Genomic DNA, 25,708 nt, shown 5'->3' on the forward strand with positions numbered 1-25,708 from the left:
TCAAGCCGGGGAGGTGATCGACCTCGACGCTGACGAGGTGGAGGGAACGGCGGCGGTGGAGACGGGGACGGATGTCCCAGCTGCCGCGACGGGGACGGCGGCGGCGACGGAGGAAGGAGAGCCTGCCCCCGCGGCTACGGCGGGGACAGCGGCAGCGGGGGAGACTGGGACACCTGCCCCGGCGGCTGTGATAGAGGAGGCGGTGGCGACGGAGACGGGGACTCCCGCCCGGGGAGCCCCGGCGGAAGTGGCACCGGCGGCGGAGGCGGAGGTGCCTACTCCAGAGGCCCTGACGGGGGTGGGGACGCCTGTCTCGGCGGTCGCGACGGAGGGCCAGGCGGCCACGGGGACGCTCGCTCCAGCACCCGCGTCGGAGGCGGTGGCGCCGACTGGCGAGCCCGCGGTGGTTTCGACGGGGGCAGGGGCGCGTGCCCCGGGACCGTCGGTGAGCTCGGCGGCTTCCAGGATGGTGGAGCCCGTTTTGACGGCGGCGTCGAGGTCGGCTTCCGCCTCTACCTCGACCACTCCCGTTCCCAGGGCGTGGAGAGGGTCCGTCCTGCGTTGGTCGTCCCATGACGACCTGCAGAGGTCCCTGTTCACGTTGGATGATGCCACGGAATGGGGCAAGTGGCAGGCGATGCAGTGCGGCCTTGCTAACGTCCGCGCGGCTCTGTCCTCGGCGTTGGGGCAGTTGGACGGCGTCGTCCTGCCCGGTAGCCAGGTATGGTACCTTCTCCGTTGGTGGTTGTATCCTCCCTGTTGTTTTACCCGTGATGTCGTATTGTTTTGCAGGCTCTCCAAGAATGCAGTCGGGGGAAATCCGATTTCCTTTGGCTGGAGCGGGGGCTCTGGGAGCGCTTCAACTTGGAGAGACAGCGGACCGGGGAGCTATCCATGCAAGTTGTCGCCACCCAGCAGGTCATCAACGATCTGTAGAGGCGCGAGCAGGCGGCTCAGGAGGATGCGCGGCGGGCGGAGGCCAAGCTCCAGGTTGTCGCCGAGAGGGCCTGCTGCGACCGCGAGGAGTTCCAGGCCGCTGCCGGAAAGGCCCACCACGAGGCCGAGGAGCTCGCACGGCTGAAGGGGGAGCATGAAGCCCTTCAGAAGACCGTCGAGCGCATCCGGCGCGAGCGGCAAAAGGCTTGGCAGGACCGGGATGCCGAGAAGGTCTAGAAGGAGGAGGCCGAGAAGGCGGCGGCTGACCTTGAGGCGGAGGTCGGTCAGCTTCAAGCACAAGCGCGGGAGCTTCAGGCCTCCATGGCCTAGGGGCTTGACCGGGAGCGCCAGCTGAAGGCCCAGTCCAAGGGTAAGACTGTTCATTTCTTTATCTTTGTGATGCTGCGGTTATTTTCAATTTAGCGGGTTCTTCTGGCTGATCCTTGCAGGTGAGCTCACCCGTCTGAGGGAGGCGCTCGACGCGGAGCGCGCTGAGCACGGCAACCTGCGGGATGCGGTCCGCGTCGTCTGCGACGGCCTCAGCGTGGACTAGGAGGAGGGGATGAGCTCCTGGCGACTCGTGTCCTCGGGACCTACCGCCGGGCCCGCGAGATCGCCCTGGAGGCGCTCCACACCGGCGTGAGGTGAGCCTTTGGGGTCTTCGGCTCCCACTTCTCCGGCATCAACTTCGCCGGGATGAGCAGGGGGTACGCCGCTGGCTACTCCGAGGCTGAGCTGAACGAGATCGACGCGTCGGTGCTCAACCCGGTGGAGGCCTTGGCGAAGCTCCTGGAGGATGAAGTCGTCCCTCCCGAAGATCCTCGGACGAGTTAACTGTATTGGGCTAGCGCCCAAGATGTAAATACGTCAGTTTCAGACTTATTTTGTGGTGCCCATAGAGGCTTTTCTAAAAATTGTCGTGAGAAAGTTTTCGATCCTCTTTCTTGTTTTTCAGACTTGGAAAGTTTAGAGCGCGTCATTGGTTGTGTCAGTAAGCTTTGATGAGCGAGGGCACCGTAGCCGCTGGGGCGTAGTTTTTTCGCAGTCCGATCAATCTTGCCTGAACACCGTTCGTGCACTTTTTCCTTTTCATGCCCAAAAGTTCAGAAAGAGGGTCGGCTTGGAAAGAAAACGCATTTTGAGAGGGTGTCAAGTGGCCTAGGCCGGAGCCCCTGATAGCCCCCGAGGGATATGCGGCCCTGAGGCAGAGCTAGGGTCGGATATCCCTGAGTTCGAACTGAAACTTGAATGGGACCAACTCAAAATTCTTTTTTCCGGAAATTTTTTTAAATGTACAGAGATGTCTATGTACAGAACTTGGAAGTGAAATCTAGGGGTAGAAACGCCTTAGCTATTCTATATTCCAAGCATTGCTGAAGACTTGTCCATCAGGGGTCGCCAGCTTGTAGGTGCCTGGCCGCAGTACCTGCGTGACGATGAAGGGACCTTCCCACGGAGGGGTCAGCTTGTGCCGACCCCTGTTATCCTGGACGAGACGGAGCACCAGGTCGCCAACGTTGAAGGCTCGACCTTGCACCTTGGGCTGTGGTAGCGTCGTAAGGCCTGCTGGTACTTGGCCGAGTGCAGCAGGGCCACATCGCGTGCCTCATCGAGCTGATCTTGTGCGTCTTCGAGCGATGCCTGGTTCTCTTGTTCATCGTATGCCTTGACCCTCGGTGATCCGTACTCCAGATCGATGGGCAGGATGGCCTCGGACCCGTAGACCATGAAGAATGGGGTGAAGCCAGTCGCCCGACTGGGGGTTGTCCTCAAACTCCAAAAAACCACGGGGAGCTTCGCGACCCACCGTCCACCGAACTTTTTGAGGCGGTCGAAGATCCGTGGCTTGAGACCCTGGAGTATCATGTCGTTGGCTCGTTTGAGCTGCCCGTTCATGCGGGGATGTGCCACGGCTGACCAGTCCACTCGGATGTGGTGGTCGTCGCAGAACTGGAGAAACTTCTTTCCGGTGAACTGCGTGCCGTTGTCCGTGATGATGGAGTTTGGGATTCCGAAGCGATGGATGATGTCGGTGAAGAATTGTACCGCCTGCTCGGACTTGATCTGCGCGACTGGTCATGCTTTGATCCACTTGGAGAACTTGTCGATGGCGACAAGCAGGTGGGTGAAGCCCCCGGGCGCTTTCTTGAAGGGCCCAACGAGATCCAGTCCCCATACCGTGAAGGGCCACGTGATGGGGATGGTCTGAAGTGCTTGCGCGGGCAGATGGGTTTGGCGCGCGAAGAACTGGCACCCTTCGCAGGTGCGGACCACGTGGGTGGCGTCGGCGACTGCTGTCGGCCAGTCGAAACCTTGCCGGAAGGCGTTGCCAACGAGGGTTCTTGGCGCGGCGTGGTGGCCGCAGGCTCCGGCGTGGATGTCTTGAATTAGTGCCTTTCCCTACTCGATCGGGATGCAGCGCTGGAGGATGCCGGTGTGGCTTCTCTTGTAGAGCTCTTGGCGTGCCTCCGTTTTGTTCGCCGAGAGCGTGTCGCGGGCGAGGTAGTCAAGGTACGGGGCTCTCCAATCGGGCGGGGGGTTGGCCCCCACTGCGGGGTCTGCCACGATTTCCATGACCGTGGGGTCAGAGGGGTCAGCTTCCGAGTCTGAGACAGGCGAAGCGGGGCCGACCCTGTCGGGGCCAGCTCCCGAGCCCGAGACAGGTGGCACGTTGCCGACCTCTCCTGGGTCGAGGCCTGAGTCCGGAGCCGGTGGCGCGTCGCTGACCCTCTCCGGTTCTTGGCAACGGATTGAGGGCTTGAACTGGTCGCTGACGAAGACGCCGTCGGGTACCGGCTTTTGGCCAAACGCTGCCTTTGCTAGCTCATCGGCTGCCTCGTTGAAACGCCTTGCGACGTGGTTGAGCTCCAGCCCGTCGAACTTTTCTTCAAGCTTGCGAACTTCGTTGCAGTAGGCTGCCATCTTGGGGTCGTGGCAGCTCCACTCCTTCATGACTTGTTCGACGACTAGCTGAGAGTCACCCCGGACGTCTAGCCGACGGATTCCCAGCTCGATGGCGATGCGAAGCCCATTGAGGAGGGCCTCGTACTCGGCGACATTATTGGACGCAGGGAAGTGGAGGCGGATCATGTACCTGATGCGCACACTTAGAGGAGAGACGAAGACGAGGCCTGCTTTGGCGCGGGCCCTCATCAACGATCCGTCGAAGTATATTGTCCAGCACTCCTGTACTCCGGTGCCGATGGTGTTTGGATCTCCGTCCACTCCGCTACAAAATCGGCGAGTACCTGGGACTTGATGGCAGTGCGGGGGGCATAGGTGATGCCTTGGTCCATGAGCTCGAGCGCCCACTTCGTGATCCATCCCGTGGCGTCCTGGTTCCGGATCACTTCGCCGAGTGGGAACGACGAAATAACCGTTACCGGATGGGAGGTGAAGTAGTGGCGCAGCATCCTCTTCATGATGAGGACGGCGTAGATGAGCTTCTGGATCTGCGGGTAGTGCGCCTTCGACTCAGACAAGACTTCGCTGACGAAATACACCGGGCGCTGCACCCTGAGGGCGTGTCCCTCCTCTTCTCACTCCACCACTAGGGTCGCGCTAACCACCTGGGTGGTCGCTGCGATGTAGAGCAGGAGGGGCTCGCCGTCAGTCGGCGGGACTAGGATCGGGGCCTTCGTCAAAAGATCCTTAAGGCCGGTCAAGTGCCTCCTGGGCCTCGACGGTCCATTCGAAGCGATCAGTCTTCTTTAGGAGTCGATAGAGAGGGAGTCCCTGTTCGCCAAGGCGCGAGATGCAGTGGCTCAGAGCCGCCAAGCATCCCGTGATGCGCTGGACTCCTTTTATATTTCGGATCAGCCCCATGTCACTGATGGCCGCTATCTTCTCCGGATTGGCCTCGATGCCGCGCACGGAGAGGATAAGGCCTAGCAACATGCCCCTCGAGACCCCGAAAACGCATTTTTCGGGATTGAGCTTAATACGCTTGCCTCTCAGCCTTTCGAAGGCCAGTTCAAGGTCAGGGACGAGCTGGTCGCCCTTTTTGGATTTGACTACGATGTCGTCAACGTAAGCCTCAATGGTTCGCCCGATGTGGTCCCCAAAACACTTCAGCATGCACCGCTGGAACGTAGCCCCCGCGTTTTTGAGGCCGAATGGCATCTTGATGTAGCAGTAGGGGCCGAAGGGAGTGATGAAAGAGGTAGCGAGCAGGTTGGACTCTTTCATCGCGATCTGATGGTAGCCGGAGTACACGTCAAGGAAGCTGAGGGTTTCGCACCCGGTGGTGGAGTCGACTATCTGATCTATGCGTGGCAAAGGAAATGGATCCTTTGGGCACGCCTTGTTGAGACCGGTATAATCAACACACATCCTCCATTTCCCATTCTTTTTTCGTACGAGAACAGGATTAGCTAGCCACTCAGGGTGGTAGACTTCCTTGATGAATCCGGCCGCCAAAAGCTTCTGGAGCTCCTCGCCGATGGCCTTGCGTCTCTCCTCGTCGAAGCGGCGCAGACCTTGCTTTACTGGCTTGGAGCCGGCCTTGATGTTCAAGGAGTGCTCGGCGACTTCTCTCGGAATGCCGGGCATGTCTGAGGGCTTTCACGCGAAAACGTCGCTGTTCGCGCGGAGAAAGTCGACGAGCGCGCTTTCCTATTTGGGAGATAGGGTAGCGCCAATCCGCACGGTCCGGCCGTCGGAGCTGCTGGGGTCGAGGAGGACCTCCTTGACGCCTTCGGTGGCCTCGAAGGAGGTGGCCGACTTCTTGGAGTCGGGCTGGTCCTCGGCGCCCTCCGCGAGCTGGACCGCCAAATCTTTAGTGAAGGTAATGGCCGCAGCGTACTCGCAGCACTCTACGTCGCACTCGTACGCCTTTTGGAAAGACGTGCTGACGGTAATGACCCCGTTGGGCCCTGGCAGCTTGAGCTTGAGGTAGGTGTAGTTGGGGATGGCCATGAACTTTGCGTAGCACGACCGCCCAAAGATGGCGTGGTAGGTTCCACGGAATCCTACCACCTCGAAGGTGAGGACCTCCTTCCTGTAGTTGGAAGGGGTCTCGAAAGGCATTGCCTGTTTTCCTGGCACGACGCCGTGGAATGGCGCCTTGCTGGGGTGGAGGCGGGAGCGGTCAATCCCCATGGCGTCGAGGGTCTCGGCGTACAGGATGTTGAGGCCGCTGCCTCCGTCCATGAGCACCTTGGTGAGGCACGTCATGCCGATGATAGGGTCGACGACGAGAGGGTAGCGTCCCGGATGCCGGACGCGTCCCGGATGGTCGGACTGGTCGAAGGTGATGGCGGATCCCGACCAGTCGAGGAAGGCCGGTGTCGTAGGCTCGGCCGCGTAGACTTCGCGGCGCTCCAGCTTCTGACGGCGCTTGGAGTCGTACGCTGCCAAGCCGCCGAAGATCATGAAGCAGCCGTCCACCTTGGGGAAGCTGTCTTCCTTCTCCTCGTTGTCCTTCTTCTCCTCGTCAAGCTTCCGTCTCCGGTAGCCTTTCACCGGGTTGCCTACGAAGTACCTCTTCATGAGGTTGCAGTCTTTATAGGCGTGCTTCACGGGAAACTCGTGGTTCGGGCACGGTCCCTCGAGCAGCTTGTCGAAGAAGCCGGGGGTGCCCTCTGGGGGCGGCTGTCCTCGCTTGCGCTCAACAGCAGCCATGAGGGGAGCCTCGCGCCGCTGCTTGCTCTTCTTCTGCTGCTGCTGGCGGTTGGAGGTGCCCTCGTCAGCATCCTCCTCCTTCTTTGCCTTGCCCTTGGAGCGGTCGAAGATTGCTCCAACGGTCTCTTCGCCTGAGGCGTAGCTGGTGGCAATATTGAGGAGCTCCTCCGTGGTCCGCCGGCCTCGGCGTCCTAGCTCGTGGACGAGGGGCCGGCAGGAGGTTCCTGCCAGGAAGGCCCCTATGACGTCGGCGTCCGCGACGTTGGAGAGCTCGCTGCGCTTCCTGGAGAAGTGCCGGATATAGTCCCGGAGGGATTCGTCTGATCCCTGGTGGCAGCTCCTGAGGTCCCGGGAGTTTCCGGGGCTTGGTACGTGCCCTGGAAGTTCCCCACGAATATCTCCTTCAAGTCATTCCAGCTGCGGATCCGACCCGAAGGGATATGTTCTAGCCAGGCTCGTGCGGAGTCAGCAAGGAAGAGTGGAAGGTTGCGGATGATGAACAAGTCATCGTCCGCCCCACCGGCCCAACATGCAAGCCGGTAGTCGCTGAGCCATACCCCGGGGTTCGTCTCCCCGAGTATTTGGCCACATTCGTTGGTTGCCTGAAGCGCGGCGGGAACGACGCGTTCAGGATGCACGCGGAGAAGGCCCGGGGCCCCGCCGGGTCGGGGCTCGGGCTGCGGTCTTCTTCGCTGTCGTAGCGCCCACCGCGGTGCACATGGTAGCCGCGATCTACCCCCTCTTCCCTGTCCGTGCGGGAGCGCCTCCGTGCGTCCAAGGCGTCGCGGGCGTCGCGGACAGGGCCAACGTGTCGGTGAACGGACCGAGCCCTGCCTCCTGCGGGCGGTGGTGTCCGTCGAGCGGACGCGGCGTGGTTTGCCCTAGGAGGAGGCTGGTGAACAGACTCACCCCGCCTCTCTGGAGGTGCATCGGGTGCTGCCCTGCTGGCGTTTTGTCCGCGTCGCCGGGACGCGGAGCTTTCCGCCTGCTGGACGGCAGCGCACTCGAGCAGGTTGCGCGCCTCTTGGCGCGCCTGACGCTCCTCAGGCGTCGCCGGCTCGGGGAGTCGTCAGAGTAGGGCTGCCGCGGTGGCGATGTTCTGGCTGGCGCGAGCGAAGAGCTGAGGGCGTTCTTCATCCGCGCAGATGCGCTGCTGGACGTTGCGCGCCCGTTGTCGCACCCCGTCTTCGTTGCGGGGGCGCTCGACCTCCTGGCGGGATGCCGCGCGCGCCTCCGGCTGCCGAGGTCGCACCGGGGCCTTGCCAAGGGCTCCAGTCGTAGCCGCAGCGCGCGGTGGGGGAGTCCTCTGCCTCCCTTCGGCGCCGTCGTCATTGGACCCCTCGGAGTGTACGTCGGCCATGAAGCACTCGCGTGAGGGGTGGACACTCCCGTTGTGGGAGCCAGCGTCGGAAATCGTTGCTCGCGGGTGACATGGTCATGGACCGCGTCAGGAGGCGACCGTAGGTCACCACGACATTGCGCAGCCCGAAGAGCTGCCCCCCCTGAGGAAGGCCCTCCGGCGCGTGCCTGGCCACTCACCGCTGTCCCGGCGGCAGAGCCGGGGATGGTGGGGCGAGCGGGCAAGATGAGGAGAGGGATCAGCTCAACCCCCTCCCCGGTGGCGAGGAAGTCCAGACTCCCGAAACGGATCAGGGAGCCCGGAGCGAAGCTGGCGTCGTGGCTGGCCATCGGAAGCCGGAGATGCACACGCAAAGGTCCCCTACCTGGCGCGCCAACTGTCGTTGTCAAGATTAGCGGGTCAAGACTTAGACTAGTAAATTTCTTTTATGCGCGTAAGGCTTCGGATACCGGACCCCAGGATACCGGGTCGGGCGAGGCAGAGCGTGATTCTCGTCCCCCGTGTTGGGCCGACGGCAGTCGTTATTCCCTTAGGTGGGCCTGGGCCTTCGCGTCTTTGTTGTTTCCATGGGCTTCGAAGGGTCGTTAATATTTTCCCCCAACAATCGGCAAGCATTGATTTCTACAAATGTGGCAAGCTGTCCTGACTACAAAATCTGTTCTCCGGTCCATCCTCTGCAACTGAGAAAGGAACAGAGGAAATTAAGTGTTTGTTTGGATCCTTAGCTTAAAATTTAGCTTTTGTCACATCGAATGTTCGAATGCTAATTAGGAGGACGAAACATGAGCTAATTATAAAACTAATTGCAGAAACCTTGGGCTAATTCGCAAGATGAATCTATTAAACCTAATTAAATCCATCATTAGCAAATGGTTACTGTAGCACCACATTGTCAAATCATGGATTAATTAGGATTAATAGATTCATCTCGCGAATTTGCATCCATCTATGCAATTAGTTTTGTAATTAGCCTATATTTAACCCATCTAATTAGTATCCAAACATCTGATGTGATAGACGCTAAAGTTTAGCTCCTAGAAAACAAACACCGCCGCCTAAGGTTAGAAGAAAGGAGCTAGGAGCACCTATAATCTTCATCAGTGTATCTCGAGACTAGATGACTGTGATGCATTGCGATTTCATTCCTCAGCATGGCCTCCGCTTCCTCCGCCTCCTGCTCGCTGGCACCTCCATTGCCTATCACATCTACCGTGTGTTTGGACTGAGGGTTGAAGTGGGTTGGGATGGGTCCGACCCACTTCGACCCATGTTTGGTTCGAGAAGGTGTAGGTTGGGTCGGACCCAGAGAGGGAATATTCCTCTAATATCCGGGTTCATCCGATCCTTCCAAAATAAACGAATCATCCCGACCCAGTTGAACGGTGTCGTTGCTCCGTCATCTTCGTCTCGCGCTCGCCCGACGCCGCCGCCGCCGCCCGCCCGACACCGCCGCTGCTCGCCCGACCCCGCCGCCGCCCTTCGCCAGCCTACCATCCGCCGCCTGCCCTCTACCCGCTCGGCGCCCTCCCGCCGCCGCCTGCTCGCCCCCTCCCGCCAGCTCGGCGGCACACTCCTCCGCCTCCGCGGCGCCCTATGGCCGCGGCCCCTCTGTCTCCTCCTCCCATGGCCGTGGCCCCTCCGACGTCGGCGAGCTCCTCCGCGCGCTGGTATGGCCAAGCTCGGGCAGATGCGCCGGCAAAGACCGAGCGTCCGGGAGGCGGCGATGGGGGCTGGCACAGAGGCGGCCAGGGAGGAGCCGCCGGCGGCCAGGGAGGAGCGGGGGCGGTGCCAGGAGGAGTGCTTGCGGGAGGAGAGGAGGAAGATGATGGGAGGGGAAAAAAAGAGGATGATAGGTGAAGCTCACAATTAACGGTGTTAGGATGACATCCATCCCAAACCTGTGAACCTCTTCAACGTTCAATCCATCCCTCTCCGTCTCTCTTATCCAAACACTAGATGAATCGGCTCCAACCCACAAAAGTGATCTCCAACTCAATTCACATCGTCCCAAAACCAAACACATGCCTAGTGTTTGAAGAAGAAGTAGGTTTCCGGAGCTGAGCAATATGTGTGCGTTTTAGTCCCAGGTACCTCATGTGAATTAAATTTCCAAGATCCATAAGAATGTAACGTTGTGAAAGGTGGCAATCTTGTAAATCTAGTACACACGTAAAACTCTAAAGCTCAAAAGCTCCCGGGTATGCAAGTTATCACATTTGTAATAATCCACGATGAAGCTACACTTTCGGCAAAAAAAAAAAAAAAGATAACGACAACCACATCACATCACGAAGAACTCTCAAGCTCAGAAGGGCAGCCATGAGATTAACACTAGATGGAAAGACAGCAACTGACCTCACTTGTTGTGTATTCACAGCAACTGACCTCACTTGTTGCGTATTCATAGAAGTTAGATGTCTAGCATGACCTACCATGCTATTTTGAAAGGATAACCTCTTTTCTGATGAATATGTTTAATATACATAACTAAAAACGGCAACAAAGTTTTCTTCCCTTTGACTTGGAGCGATAAGATCAAGCACCATATCATTTGCATGGCAATATTCTACCATTTCATTGTCCCACCTTTTATACACAAGTTGGATCATAAATATGTTTTTAGCTCGTAATAGTAACTCTCTCCAAGATCAAGTAGGCTTTCCCCTGATATTTCATATTGGATAAAACCTTCAGCTATCCACAACCGTACCGAACAATCTTTATCACTATCATAATCTCCCAGAAACACACTTAAATGTAATAAGCAAAACTTTAGATGGGGTGGCAGATTATGATAGCTAAGTGACAAAATCATTCTCAAATCTTATAACAGATCTATATACCTTATACATTTCCCACTTATTTCTTCCTTTATACAAGCCAACAAAGTAGCTATCGATATGATAGCCAACGGTACACCAGCACATTTTTTAATACTTTTTAATATAATATAATCAGGTCTGCAGTAAGACATATGCCATTATCGTCATTGCCAAACAATCTTGGAAAGAATAATCTTCTGAAGTCATGAAGACAAAGGGGTTTCAGCTCGTAGACAATACCAACTTGTTCAGCAACAGCATTGTTACGGGTAGCTGTGATAATTCTGTATCTAAAAGTATTATCAGGCAAAGCTCAACTAATCTTTTCCCAGATTGTGATATCCCATATGTCATCAACAACAATGAGGTACCTGCACACATGCAATACGTTAACACAAAAGCAGTGTTAATTACAAGGGCAATAATATAGTTAGGAAGTAAATTTCTGGCTTTGCTCGGATCATTTCTCATTGAACTTTTTTTTAGATTTACTAGCACCTTGTTACGACTAATATTGTAAAATAGGAGGGTGTAAATTAATTTTGGGAAAAAAATCCTTAATGCACGCAAGTTGATTCTTATTGTCCGCGATGCTTTGATACCTCTTATTCCGAAGGAATTCTCTGAGTTCATTTGTGAGCTGTGACTCATTCAATATTTTTTCAATGATGGTTGCAGTTTTTGTCTTGCAAAGTTGAGAGAGCATGTCCTTAAATAATTTCTTCAGGTCAGGATTCTTAGGCACCGCAACAAAAGCCCATCAATCGAACTGTGCTTTATGTTTTCCATACACTGCCTAGTTAATGGCCCACGTTGTACAAATATTATTTTACCTTCCTCTTAATTGAATGATACTCAGTTCTCCTGCGTATTCTAGAAAAAAAATATTTTCCATACACTGCTTTAGCAAGACATATCTTTCCTAGCCCCTTAAATCCAACTGTGGAAACTATCTTTTCTTGCTGCTTGGATACTTCACCCCTTGTGTAGTGAACTTTCAGCTGTGTCGACAATCTAAAGGTCCTAAAAATGAACTTCTTGATGCATGGAGCACAGGCACAGTGCTTTCCACAAAAGGAAGTTCTCCCGTGTCAAATGCACAGTAATCAGGCTGCCGAGCTGAGTCATGGAAACCGCGGAGGCCAGCGGCAGCCAGAGAAGGCCGCGGAGGCCGGCCGCCATGGAGCCGCTGCAGCCAGAGAAGGCCAGCCGAACACCATGCACTGAGCTACTGCTCTCTTCTCATTATATAGTGTTAACACATCATGAGTTATAATAGGAGTAACGATAGCGGTGGTGATACACATTCCATCTTCTAGCACTAGGCTGTTAATTCAGGGGGTGTTTGGATGCGAGGTGCTAAATTTTAGAAGTGTCACATCGGATGTTCGGATGCTAATTAGAAGGACTAAACATGAACTAATTATAAAACTAATTGCAGAACCCCTATACTAATTCGCGAGACGAATCTATTGAGCCTAATTAATCCATGATTAGCACATGTTTACTGTAGCAGCACATTGTCAACTCATGAACTAATTAGGCTTAATAGATTCGTCTCGCGAATTAGATCCTATCTGTGCAATAAGTTTTGTAAATAGTCTATATTTAATACTCCTAATTAGTATCAAACATCCGATATGACGGGTACTAAACTTTAGGAGGTGTATCCAAACACCCCTTAGACCTGTCATATCGGATGTTCGGATGCTAATTAAAAGGATTAAACATGAGCTAATTACAAGACTAATAGAAGAACCTCTAGGCTAAATAGCGAGATGAATTTATTAAACCTAATTAATCCATCATTAGCGAATGATTACTGTAGCACCACATTGTCAAACCATAGACTAATTAGACTTAATAGATTTGTCTCGCGATTTAATCTAGGAATTGTACAATTAGTTTTATAATTAATCTATATTTACTACTCAAACATTCGACGTGACACAGGGTGAAAGTTTAAGGGGGCGTTTGGTTCCCTTTGCTTATTTTTAGCACGTGTCTCATCCAATGTTTAGATACTAGAAGTATCAAACGTAGACTATTTAGAAATCCATTACATAAGTGGAGGCTAAACGGCGAGACGAATCTATTAAGCCTAATTAATCTATCATTAGCAAATGTTTACTGTAGCAACACATTGTCAAATCATGGACTAATTAGACTTAATAGATTCGTTAATTAGACTTAGGGGGCGTTTTCTTCCCGTGTCTTATTTTTAGCACGTGTCACATCGAATGTTTAGATACTAATTAGGAGTAGTAAATGTAGACTATTTACAAAACCAATTACATAAGTGGAATCTAAACGGCGAGATGAATCTATTAAGCCTAATTAAGCCTAATTAATCCATCATTAGCAAATATTTACTGTAGCAACACATTGTCAAATCATGGACTAATTAGGCTTAATAGATTCGTCTCGCCGTTTAGATTCGTCTTATGTAATGGGTTTTGTAAATAGTCTACGTTTAATACTCCTAATTAGTATCTAAACATTCGATGTGACGGGTGCTAAAGTTTAGCAAGTGGACATTAATAGATTCGTCTCTCCATTTATCCTCGACTTATGTAAATGGTCACACCTCCCGAACACCCCGTTGGCTTTTGGCTGAGGCGTCACTGTCACGCACGCCAAGGCCAGACCGGCCGGACCCGGCCTCCCATGCTTTGCGCACGCAGCCAAGGGTGCAGGTCAGGTCCACATCTGGCTAGGCTAGACTGGTAGACCGCGCGGCCGGACCCGGCCTCCCTCGATTGCTCCGCCTCGCCGCCGCCGGCTCACGCGCTCCACGCCGCACGGGCTACGCGTTACTCGTAGTACACCCTACAGCTGGATGGAGATGCAGATGTTGATGGATTACCAACCAAGTCATTTATTACGCAGCCTAGGATTTCCTACCCAGTAGACCAGTACACCGATAAATACATGTACCACATTTATTGTTCTACATTTATTTTGTGTCTGAACAAAAGAATCAATTTTTTAACACTTGCAAGTATGTGATTTTTTGAACATGTACTGAATTTGTGGCGTACTTTGAAGTTTCAATGGTATGTAATCTTTGTAAATAGTTTGTGATTGCGCAGGCATAAATCTTTATAATTTTTTTATAATTTTCATCAAACAAAAAATAATTTAACTCTTAAAAATTAAAATGTTCTGGAAGGGAGGAGTATTTTTTTCTTTCCAATCCCACTAGCGCCTTGTTTAGTTGGTCAAATTGAGAGATGCAAAATTACTGTGCTAGCACTGTAGCACCCTGTAGCGTTTCGTTTGTATTTGTGAATTATTGTTCAAATATTGACTAATTAGGCTCAAAAGATTCGTCTCGCAAAGTACAACAAAACTGTACAATTAGTTTTTAATTTCGTTTACATTTAGTACTCCATGCATGTACCGCAAGTTTGATGTGATGAGAAATCTTCTTTTTGCATAGTGTCAAAGTTGCCTGGCCTGGCCAGCAGAGTCACGGCACACGCGCATCCGCTCCACGTCGGGTCGATTCTAGCCGTGTTTGTTTTCGATTCTGGTGGATTCTAATGGAAAAATTTCGAACAAACCCTCCAAACATCACGATTCTCGTTCGATTCTACAGGATTTGGATTTTTTCCCGAACGGAAGTTCAACGTGACTGAGGTCCTCTTTGACGCGGCTTATTTCGGCTTTGGCTTCATCTATTTTACACAAATCGAGATACTGTAGCGTGAAGTAGTTTTTGTAAGTCGGGACTAAAATGAACTGGAAGCCGAGTGAAGTCAGTTTTTTTTACTTCACCGGTGGTGGTGAAGCCGTTTTGGATGAGCCGTGCCAAAGCGCCTGAGAATCGGGCCGGGGTGCCGGATGCGGGAAAATCCCGCCGATTCCGGACCCCCTCTCCCCTCCGCACCCTCCCGCTCGTCCTCCGCACCGTCCGCCGCCGGTCCCTTCGCCAGCGCCGCCGCGCCCCGCCACCAGCCCCTCCCGGCCGGTCCGCCCGCCGCCGCCAGCCCCTCCCGGCCGGTCAGCGCGCCGCCGCCGGCCCCTCCACCTCCTGTGCCGCCCGTCAGTCAGTGCCGCCGGGCGCCGAGCACCACCCTGCGTCGAGCTCCCTGTCCCTAACTTGCCAAACACTCTGCTTCTCCTACCAGCTGATTCTGTGAACAGCAGCTGAAATTTTTCAGGGTAGCTAGATTTCCAGAGAATCGCCACTCAGAAAAGCTGAAACAAACAGGCCCGTAAAAAAAAGAAAAAAAAACAGGCCAGAAGGCATCTTGAGAAATTTGAGACCTCCCCGTTCCCCACGCGCTGCAGGCAGTCTCCCTCTGCCTCCGCGGGTTAGTGGGCGGAAACCCTTCTATTCTTGCGGACTTCAACTTGGTTGTATTGGGAGCTGCTGCTAGCATCCCTTCAGGACTTCCAGGTGCGTGCTTTTAGAAGCTCAACTGTTTGTCGAATCCTATTGAATCGATAAATCCTTTCTACATTTATTTTGAATCCCCTGTTAATAACGCCGCTCTTTTTGCTACGCTCCGTTACTCGAACTTGGAGTTCTTCTATACAGGTGAAATAAATACGAATTCGTACTTTTGTATCAGGATTATTGTTGAATTCCTTGTTCTATCTAACATATGTAGCAACATCCAAAATGTAAATGGCCTTAGTTGTATAGGTAGCAATATAATCCTTCTAGTTTTCATAGGAAATCATTTGTTCCAAAGGCGAAATATTTTTTAGAATCAGTCTGTTCGAGACAATCAGACATTATAAATATAACCAGTAACGAGCCCATTTTATCCGCCTTGACAGCTGAACTTTTCAGTTTTAAAGATTATTAGAACCAAGGGTGCATTATACACCTTTGATAACCAATGCTCCCTCCACCTGCAAGTATTTTGTGGTCAGTTTCCTTAACTTCGTACACAAATATGCATTTACATTGATCTGTTGAAAATAATGATTATCATTACTTCTTGCAAGAGGTGCTTTGACTAATATATTACGAATCATGGTGGCCATTTCTTATCTGAAAAGTTATGTGTTCTTCAACAGAGTGAGTGAAATTTACACGTTGTCTGGAAAGGAAAAATTACATTGGTTCTCATTGACAGTATTTTGTGACTTACAGAAATGGGTGATCAAGAAAGTGGAGTTGAAGACCTGGAGCGCATACTTAGCGATGTGAATGCAGAACCCATCAAGATACCATATGCGGTGATAAAATCAGTTACAAAAAACTTTGCTCAGGTTATCGGTGATGGTGGGTTTGGAGTGGTTTACCTGGTATGCTATTGGATCTTGTTTGCCTTGCATGTTATGTTAAACAGGGAGGTTAAACAGTGCTATACTTGCCTTGCATGTTATGTTAAACAGGGAGATCTTGGAAGAGGGATGGTTGCTGTGAAGAAGCTTTCCATATCAGAGAGTTTTACTGATAAGCAATTTTTGGATGAAGTTGCTTGTTTAAAGAGGGTAAAGCACAAAAATATTGTAAAATATATAGGCTATTGTGCAGATACACAAGGATATCTGATGGAAGTAGATGGTGAAGAGAGGATCGTTGAGGTGCCGCAAAGATTACTCTGCTTTGAGTATGTACCAAATGGAAGTCTTCACCATTATCTTCAAGGTATAAATTTGCAATATTATACTCTCCATATCAACTCACAAAACAAGTACCTCATGATATCAGTTATCCATTCACCTGACTGTGTGACAAGCGAGAAGTGGCTAACTTTCAAAAACTTTATCATGCCCAGAAATTTGCACTAGCTACTGCCGTGTATTAATTCCAGCCCTTTGGAATAGTTTTAAAAATTTTGAGGCATGTGCTCAACTCAGATAATATACTTGGGATAATAAGTTTCAACAACTCCCGGAGTTCAATGCTCTTAACATCCACTGTGAGAAGTGTATAGTGTTTGTCATCCAAATATTTTGAATATGAAAGCTTCATTTACGGTTTGCTCCTTTTGTTTGTGAAATTCACTATGAACAGTGGCACATTAATAATTTGAGTGCTCCTTTGTTCACTTCTACAGAAAACATTGATGGATATGAATGGAGTATTCGTTATAAAATAATTAAGGGAATTTGTCAGGGTTTGCATTATCTTCACCAAAGTCGCATTAATCATTTGGATCTCAAACCTGCAAATGTGCTGCTGGGTGCTCACATGGAGCCAAAAATTACAGATTTTGGTCTGTCAAGGTGCATTGATGAAAACCAGTCCACAATATTCACTACCAACTTGTGTGGAACACCGTAAGCTCATCTTATCGAGACCTCATTGTTTTTCTTGAAACCAAATCTGTGAATCATGCAGTGATGCTTCAAACCATTTTATTTCCTGCAGGGGATATATCGCACCAGAATTCATAGATAAACAAAAAATATCTTTCAAGTCAGATATATTCAGTTTGGGCATTATCATGACAAGGCTGTTGATAGGGAGTAACGAGAGTATTGCTGAAAATGTGAGAATAATTTTCCTACCTTTCTCATACCTTTTTGACTTACGCATTACCGATTGATATACTTTCATTCAATTCAAGGGGAGAGACACCCCAAAGGCTTTGCTTCAAAAGTTCAGAAAAGGAATCCGAAAGACGGGACAATTGCCAAACCCCAATATGCTGATCCATCTCCTCTTGTTTGGATTCCTTGCATAATATTAGTCAGTGTTTTGCCAACTTGTGTATGACCAGAGAGACCAAAAAAGGCTTATCTTTCACGGTTTGCCTCTAGTTTAAGTATTGTTCCTAGGAAAGAGCCACCAAAAGAAGGTGAACTCGAGCAATACTAATCTGCCAAAATGAACGCTGGTACACAGGCATCTCTGTAATTTACAGTCCTACATACATGGTTTGAGAACTATAAACCCTGAGGAAGTGATTTTTACATACTGAACTATCTTCCTCTTCTGAAAAAAAATTAGTCTGTGCTATGCAGCAAACTTCAGGCCTCATATGGAGAAGACTAGACCCCACATTTAATATTAGACCTCAGATCACAGCACCTAAAAGTTCAGAAATAGTAGCAAACAAAGTTTTGTAGTTGAGAAACGTGAAGAGGGGGGGGGTGTTTGGATAGCAGGTGCTAAAATTTAGCACCTGTCACATCGGATGTTTGGACACTAATTAGGAGTATTAAACATAGCCTAATTACAAAACTAATTGCACAACCCCTAGGCTAAATCGCGAGACGAATCTATTAAGCCTAATTAATCCATCATTAGCGAATGGTTACTGTAGCACCACATTGTCAAATCATGGACTAATTAGGCTTAATAGATTCGTCTCGCGATTTAGCCTAGGGGTTGTGCAATTAGTTTTGTAATTAGGCTATGTTTAATACTCCTAATTAGTGTTCAAACATCCGATGTGACATGTGCTAAAATTTAGCACATGCCTCCCAAACACCCCCGAACATAACCCAATACTGACTACAGAGGAATGAGGATCTTGAAGATTGAACAACAGGTAGTCTTATCTTGCATAGATTGGACAGGCAGCAAATGATGTGCTGGCAAAAGTTAGAAGATGTTGGTCAAATGGTCATTCTGACTTGTGCAACTATACATGGGGAAGTATCTTTTATCTCAAATTTACCATCATTCTGAACTTCTAATACTGCTCCATATATGGCAGTTAAAGCTAATACAGTTTAGTTGCACATTCTAAGGTGACAATTATTTAAATGGAAATAGTATTACCATTAAAGTTATTTATTAATTAGGTGTAAAATATTTAATCTTTAAGAGCCATCAAACATCTGTAGTGACATATATTGAGTTTTACTTATTATTTTTTCAATATATACATGCTGTCTTCCTTACAATATATTGAATTTTCCAGTGGCATGAATCATTACATGTAGAGTGCCAACAAATGAAGATATGTATTGAAATAGCACAAATTTGTGCAGAATATGATCCAGCTAAGAGACCTACTATCGCTGACATAATTCTTAAGCTGAATAAAACAGAAACCATGGTTCAAAAGGTTCCTCCAGATGTTAATGAGCCCAGAAATGATCCAAAGTCTTCATTACACCAGGTATGATCGTTCAAGACAACAATCAGTGAGGTTCATCTTTTTGTGATGATCTCTTATATATTATGACTTTCAGGTTGTGAAAAGATTCCGGGCACTGCCCACACAAACTCTTCACGAATATTCTAGGTACACAAATGCTAGTTTTCTGAACTGAATGAACTATAAGATTGTTTTAATGATCTTAAGCATCCCCAACTTAATATAAGAAATTATGAATTCACCGGAGCATAAGTTTGCTCGAATATTTGCTTAATTTGCACGAGCCTGATTCCCTTTTTTTGCATTTTCTTACAAGATCAGGTAATATAAGGGCAAGTTAATGCTCCACCAATTGATGATTCCATAAATTGTATTGGAAACTTAATGGTCTGGTCTAGCTAAAATCCCATACAAATGATGGTTGCATGTTGAATCAATACAAATTTCTATTTGCATGTTAGGATAATGTGCAACGTAGGGCCTCTCCAATGGATCTTAGCTGGTTCTATGCAATAAATGCAGCTATGTATCCTGGTTTCATTACATTGCAGGACTGTTTCTATATAGAACCTGGTTCTATCTATAGAACTGGGTTTTAAGCAATTAATAGAATAGAGGATGAGAGAGAAAGAGTGGAGGGAGGGGTGTGGGTCCTGTTTGTAGATTCAAGAAGCAATTCCTCACAGACCATTAAAAAAGTTTGCAATTCCATATCTACCACTGAAAATCTTTATGCGCCTCTCATACCATCGGTTCAACTTTTTTTTTTGACCTCAGTGCCATTATCGTCTACTTTTGGTGTTAAAGTCTCCGTTAGATGCCAGTTACTTGCAGAAATGACTTCAATACCCCTACTTACAGGACGGTCCCATCCGTTTTCTTTTCTTTTTCATTTTGGTTTTTGCCTCCCTCTTCTCTTTCACGTGATTTCGTTAACCCAATTTGTCCAGCGGCCGATGGTGCGGCCAGATTGCAGCGGACCGTGGCAGCACGGAGGGTGGACGCCGGCCTAGCCTCGCGGGGCGTTGCCGCTTGGTTCTGGGCTCCTGGCCCCTTCTCGCTCCAGCGCGAGTCCTTCCTACGCAAGGGCACCATGAAGCTCGTCAGGTGGCCGGTGTGGTGGTTGACAGCAGCTGTCCATGCTCCCAGGGCGGCGCGCACCCGATGACAACTCTTGATCTTCTTGGCCTCGCAAACGCCATCCTCGGCCTCGACATAGAACCGGCAGTGTGTGTTCAGCGCACCATTCTTGGCTTCAGAGTGAAGATCATCGATGGCCTTGGCCCCAGGATTTCCAGCGCGTGGCGGATGCCATCCCAGTGATGCGTGACCTGCCGCGGAGCAAGGGAATGGACAGAGCACCACGGATGATGCGGGGACGTAGCAAGAGGACGGGCTACGCGGATGCACGGTGTGGACGATGCGAAGGGGCAGCAAGAGGGCGGGCTGTGGCGCTGCATGGCGTGGACGATGCGAGGGTGCAGCAAGGAGCCGCGTGCTTGGATGGGGCAGTCCGGCAGAGAAAGGGGAAACTGTAACCAGAGGGTAAAATAGGCATTTCCGCTCACTGTTACCTCTCAGTCCTCCCAAATTAGACGGCAATGGTACTGAGGTAAAAAAAAAGTTGAACCGATGGTACGAGAGGCGCATCATGTTCTTCAGTGGTAGATATGGAATTGCAAACTTTTTTAATGTTACGTGAGGAATTGCCTCTAGATTCAACCCCTGGTTTTATACATTGGTGCCAATATAACATATGACATCAAATCCTTGTAGGTCCCATCGAAGGAACATGGTTTGGGCAGGGATGGTTCTATACATTGGAGATGCCCTAGGTGCATAAATAAATAGTGCATTAATTGCATCATAAATTTATGTTTCCAAAACCATACAACAAGGTCATCGCATAAACAGACAATAAATAAATAAAGCAGTAGGATGACTTATGAGGATTGATTTTGAAGAATCTAGTAGTTACAGGGTGCCAATGGACGATATTGAGTTATGGAAACGAACTGAAAAACCAACTAACTTTTGAGGATTTTAAGGAATTAGTTGAGTAAAAGGGTGATTTAATATGAGAGTTGTACTGGCTAGTTTTTGCTCTATGCAGGAAGCACCCAAAATTTTCATTGTGCCCTAATTTTGAAACACATTGTTCACTTAGATTTACCAAGATGTATGAGGATCTTAATGTCCTGGAGCGTATACTTGAGGGAAGCGAGAAGCCAAGTATTTTGTCATATCCACTTTTACGGTCAATCACTGAAAACTTCTCTACTGAGCGAAGGATTGGTCGTAATGAACTCGGAGAACATTTCAAGGTAAAATATAACCTTTTGTTGAACTCTCCTGGTCTCGAGCAAGTTTCCTCACAGCAAAGCTGAACTCTATGCTCAATGCCATGCTAACACATGAAGTTAAACAGGGCATCTTCCGTATCGTTGTTGTAACCAGGCTTCCCCAGAGCGTCAGTATTAATGATGGGATGTTTCATCGGCAGATTGGAAAAATGATGATGGCTCAACATCAAAATATAATACGGTTTCTAGGCTACTGTTCTTATGCAACAGAAGAAAAAAATGTAGTAATAGATGGGAAAGTTATCACTGCTGAGAAACGGGAAAGATTGCTCTGTTTTGAGCATTTAAGCAAAGGAAACCTTAGCAAACATCTTTCTGGTATGATTTTTTACAATCTAGATAAGGGAGTCTTTATTAATCATATATCATTACATCAAGGTGATACAATCATTCTAAGACCACATCTCGACCTCTACAAAGCTAAGATACACAGCCTATAGAAATTTAAACAAGTAGAAGAAGACACGACGTCAAACATCATTTCACAGCAAACTGCAACACACAACTTGACCTTTCTGGTATGCAAATAAGGCAAAATTAGCTGCATTTACTTAACTGTGGAATTTCATTTTCATATGATCATTTTACTTGTTTCATTCCATAACCTCCCTTTTCACCAGTTCACCCTTTTATTTCACTGTTGATTAAGTAGAAGTGATAGATTGAAGAATCAAAATGCCCCACCATTTGGTACATACATACAGTCCACTCTTAGGCTTTGTTCGTTAATCCCTAATTAGTGGGGAATAATACCCCCCCCCCCCCCCCGAATCCTTTCGGTAGGGGGTTAACTGAATTTTCCTGCTGCAGATGAATTCAGCGGACTTGAATGGCATACGCGATATCAAATAATTAAGGGAATCTGTGAGGGTTTGTGCTACCTTCACAAGGAAAAGGATATTATTCACATGGATCTCAAACCTGCAAGTATCCTACTGGATGTTCATATGGTTCCAAAGATTACAGGTTTTGGTATTCCAGAACTCATAATTATGAGTAATCAACGTCTACCGCGGCTGTAAGCTACACATTTAGAAATTCTTCAATCTTTCTGTGACTAGGATATTCTCTCTGTCATTACATATCTTCCATTTCCTTTATGTTACATAAAATTTTCATATTTGGAACGGCACATAATTTATTTTCGTGCAGAGGATATTCCGCTCCAGAGAGCATGTTTGAAGGCGTAGCGTCACGTAAGGCAGACATTTATAGTGTGGGTGTCATAATCATAGAGTTGGTGACTGGAAGTAAGAAGAAACCTAGTATTACAAATGTAAGTGTGATTTGTCTCGTTCCTTTTTTCTTAAATCATGGTAACGTTTTTTTTCTACACATTAACATGTTTTTAGCTATCTGGATTCTGGAGTATGTACATGAATCTATTGCAGGTCGATTTAGGTAAGGGTGTCTGATTTTGCACAAAAAACCTTACAAAAGCCAATCCATCAACCTATGCTTTTTCTACACATTAACATGTTTTTAGCTATCTGGATTCTGGAGTATGTACATGAATCTATTGCAGGTCGATTTAGGTAAGGGTGTCTGATTTTGCACAAAAAACCTTACAAAAGCCAATCCATCAACCTATGCTCATGCACGGGCTAGTAATTAGAAGAGAGATAATTATTTAAAATTTCATTTAAAGTATGGGGCTTGCAGCTACTGAAATGCTTATTTCTCTATCTCGATGGCTCATATATTATAACACAATACTCATATGTAGATATTTTCTGATCTTCGAATGGTTGTAACATGTACCTTCTCTAGTTTCCCTCTAATGGATCTGTCGCATCAGCCCACTCACATTTAAGAAAACATTTAGTGACTTATGATCAAGCATACTCTATGATTAAAACATGAGCATTCCTCATCCTCCTAGTCCCTGCAGTTTAAATTAGTCATGAATTCAGGGATCTTAAAAGTATTTTGAGAGTTTAGTGACTTGGATGATACCCTAGAACAAGTTGCAGATGTGAAAATGTGTGATGAGAGTTTATGGATCCGGATGACACCTTGAGATTTAGTTCAGGTACCTAAAAATTGCATTTTGAGAGTTCATAGACCTGAATGAGACCCCATGACAAGTTTAGGAACCGCACGCGTATTTTAGGGGGTGTTTGGTTCTCTAGTTCCTCCTAAAGTTCCTGTCACATCGACTGTTTATATACTAATTAGGAGTATTAAATATAGACTAATTATAAAACTAATTGCATAGAGGGATGCTAATTCGCGAGATGAATCTATTAAGTCTAATTAGTCCATGATTTGACAATGTGATGCTACAGTAAACATGTGCTAATCATGGATTAATTAGGCTTAATAGATTCGTCTCGCGAATTAGCCTCCGTCTGTGTAATTAGTTTTATAATTAACTTATGTTTAGTCCTCCTAATTAGTCTTCGAAGATTTGATGTGACATGAATTTTAGTCCGGACTAAAGAACCAAACACCCCCTACTCTTTAATCAATTTTAACCAGGAAAATGTTGACTAATCTCTCCATTTTAGAGCCGGTGCATTCCCGGCGCGGGTAGGATATCCACGTCAACCGTTAACCCATTAACCATTCGATCCATCAAACTTTCGTATTATTATTCTAAATCATCTTATCGAAATGGCAGGTACTTCAACGATGGGAACAAAGGTGGAAAGGATCAGCAAAATGTACGCCATGGGGACACCAAGTGGCTAAATGCCTCGAATTGGCGCAAAGCTGTTTGCACAAAGACCCAGACAGAAGACCCTTTGCGTGGGATATAGTCACTGAGCTCCATCTGTCCCCTCTCTGTCTCAAATAAGGGGACTGCACGCTCAATTGAGCAGAACAGTGATACAGAAGATTACTTTTTCTTCACAATCACGACCTCGAGCTCACTCCGTAGCGCATACAGCCACAAAATGATGTTCCCTGACGATGCAAATTTAGTGTCAACATGACATTTCAACCAATCGAGGTGGCACCAACGCATCTTACTATTAATAATTGGAGCTCTTAAACTATTATTACTAATTCTCACAAGACACCGGATAAATCAGAGAGATTCTCACAAACATCCAGCCATCGATACCATAGACTCTAATCATCATCTGTTATGTTTTCTATAAAACTCACCTCTGCCATTCATGAAAAGTATGCTAAACTAACCCATAATCTTAATCTAAATTACCCATGTATGCCATTATGCAAAATAAACTAAAGTAACTCATGAAACTTGCATCTAAATTACACATAGTTGACATTATTAAAATAACCTACAATAACTTCTAAATTAGTATCAAAATGAATTACATGTATCATTATAAAAAAGCATCCCAAAGTACAATAAAATATAGTTATACGTTATCTATTTCTATCATTGTTAATATTAAAAATACATGTATCATTGTTCGCTCTTGATTACATCATCTCCTGCCTTGTCAATGCCAACAAGCTTTGTCACCTTGTCGTACCGAGCTAATAAACGAGGATCAACTGTCACAGGCTTAGCAACATCATTGTTGATGTTGTACTATCACGCTGCTCGCCCACCTCGATGACACGCCTCTTGATATCTCTGATTTCAGTAGCGATCTAACGGCGAACCTGAAACTGTGACAATAAACAATAGCTCCTGCCAATGAGCTCCTTGAAGCTATGTGGCCAGGAAAGTTCACTGCCCTTGCCGTGCACCATGAATGTGTCGATACTGTCCTTGATGTCGTAGAGTTAGTCGTAGGACAGATCTCTCAAATAAGCCCTTGCCCAAATCTTGTCCTGGATGTCATGCTTGTCTGATGGTGTACTTGAGTGCTTCTCTAGGGCACCTTGCATGCTCTCGTGCTCAGTTTGTAGAAACCTGATCTCCCCCTTCTCCCATTTTTGCAGATTGAACTCCCCAATGAGGAGATCTCTGAGCTTGGCGATGATGCTCGGCAGTGTCCCTATCACAACCTCCATGGATCTGTTCACTGGTTGCAAAAAGCCGCTGCTGGTTACTGGAGCTTCCTTGCCGGACGACGAATAGCCCGATGGGATGGAAAGGCACAGTTGAAAATCGACAGAAAGCTAGAAGGGTATAAAAATCAAACAACGGCTTCAGGTCAAAGTTTGTCTACTTCTCAAGTGTGGACTTTTGGGCATTGACGAAATCGCACCAAAGACTTGAGGGTCCTCGCCACACTTCACTCGACAATTGGCCCTTGTTTACTTCCCACAAAACTCCCAACTTTGACACTATGCAAAAAGAAGATTCTCCATCACATCAAACTTGCGGTACATGCATGGAGTACTAAATGTAGACGAAATCAAAAACTAATTGCACAGTTTTGTTGTACTTTGCGAGACGAATCTTTTGAGCCTAATTAGTCAATATTTGGACAATAATTCACAAATACAAACGAAACGCTACAGTGTCGCATTTATGGCAAAATGCCAATTTGGCACCTCCCAACTTCCCAAGTAAACAAGGGCTTGCTTGTGTTCATCTTCCTATTTCAGGGGCGACCTTCACAGTGGACGATCACGTCGGCTTCTGCATCCGTCTAGTCCAGTGGGAAACCTTGTGGAACCAGGCTATCGATCTCCACCCGATAAGACTTTTGTGCC

General features: G+C 48.2%; 2 protein-coding genes across 2 annotated transcripts; one reads left to right on the forward strand and one right to left on the reverse strand.

Moving 5' to 3' along the window:
• LOC111258353 (protein FAM71B-like) lies at positions 1-1,320 on the reverse strand. Its single transcript, XM_022829566.1, has 3 exons — positions 1,204-1,320; positions 928-1,077; positions 1-756 (listed from the first exon to the last, which is right to left on the reverse strand). Exons 1-3 carry the CDS (start codon positions 1,318-1,320, stop codon positions 1-3), a joined length of 1,023 nt encoding a protein of 340 aa, XP_022685301.1.
• Positions 1,321-15,064: 13,744 nt separating this feature from the next.
• Positions 15,065-24,103, forward strand: LOC101774566 (dual specificity protein kinase pyk3). Its single transcript, XM_022829212.1, has 13 exons — positions 15,065-15,145; positions 15,757-15,775; positions 15,851-16,005; positions 16,096-16,351; positions 16,764-16,986; positions 17,078-17,198; positions 18,579-18,779; positions 18,853-18,905; positions 20,926-21,082; positions 21,187-21,439; positions 21,932-22,139; positions 22,274-22,397; positions 23,745-24,103. Exons 3-13 carry the CDS (start codon positions 15,853-15,855, stop codon positions 23,919-23,921), a joined length of 1,926 nt encoding a protein of 641 aa, XP_022684947.1. The 5' UTR covers positions 15,065-15,145; positions 15,757-15,775; positions 15,851-15,852; the 3' UTR covers positions 23,922-24,103.
• The last annotated feature ends 1,605 nt before the right edge of the window (positions 24,104-25,708 follow it).

The sequence above is a fragment of the Setaria italica genome, chromosome VIII (genome assembly GCF_000263155.2).
Source record: "Setaria italica strain Yugu1 chromosome VIII, Setaria_italica_v2.0, whole genome shotgun sequence".
NCBI lineage: Eukaryota > Viridiplantae > Streptophyta > Magnoliopsida > Poales > Poaceae > Setaria > Setaria italica.

Coding starts and splice junctions, on each gene's coding strand:
- LOC111258353 (XM_022829566.1), bottom strand. CDS start 1,320: ATGAACAGTCTTACCCTTGGACTGGGCCTTCAGCTGGCGCTCCCGGTC. Junction 1,078..1,203: donor TGACCGACCTCCGCCTCAAG/GTCAGCCGCCGC, acceptor CTCCCCCTTCAG/CCGTGCGAGCTCCTCGGCCT. Junction 757..927: donor TGCTCGCGCCTCTACAGATC/GTTGATGACCTG, acceptor GTAAAACAACAG/GGAGGATACAACCACCAACG.
- LOC101774566 (XM_022829212.1), top strand. CDS start 15,853: ATGGGTGATCAAGAAAGTGGAGTTGAAGACCTGGAGCGCATACTTAGC. Junction 21,440..21,931: donor CCTTAGCAAACATCTTTCTG/GTATGATTTTTT, acceptor TTCCTGCTGCAG/ATGAATTCAGCGGACTTGAA. Junction 22,140..22,273: donor AATCAACGTCTACCGCGGCT/GTAAGCTACACA, acceptor ATTTTCGTGCAG/AGGATATTCCGCTCCAGAGA.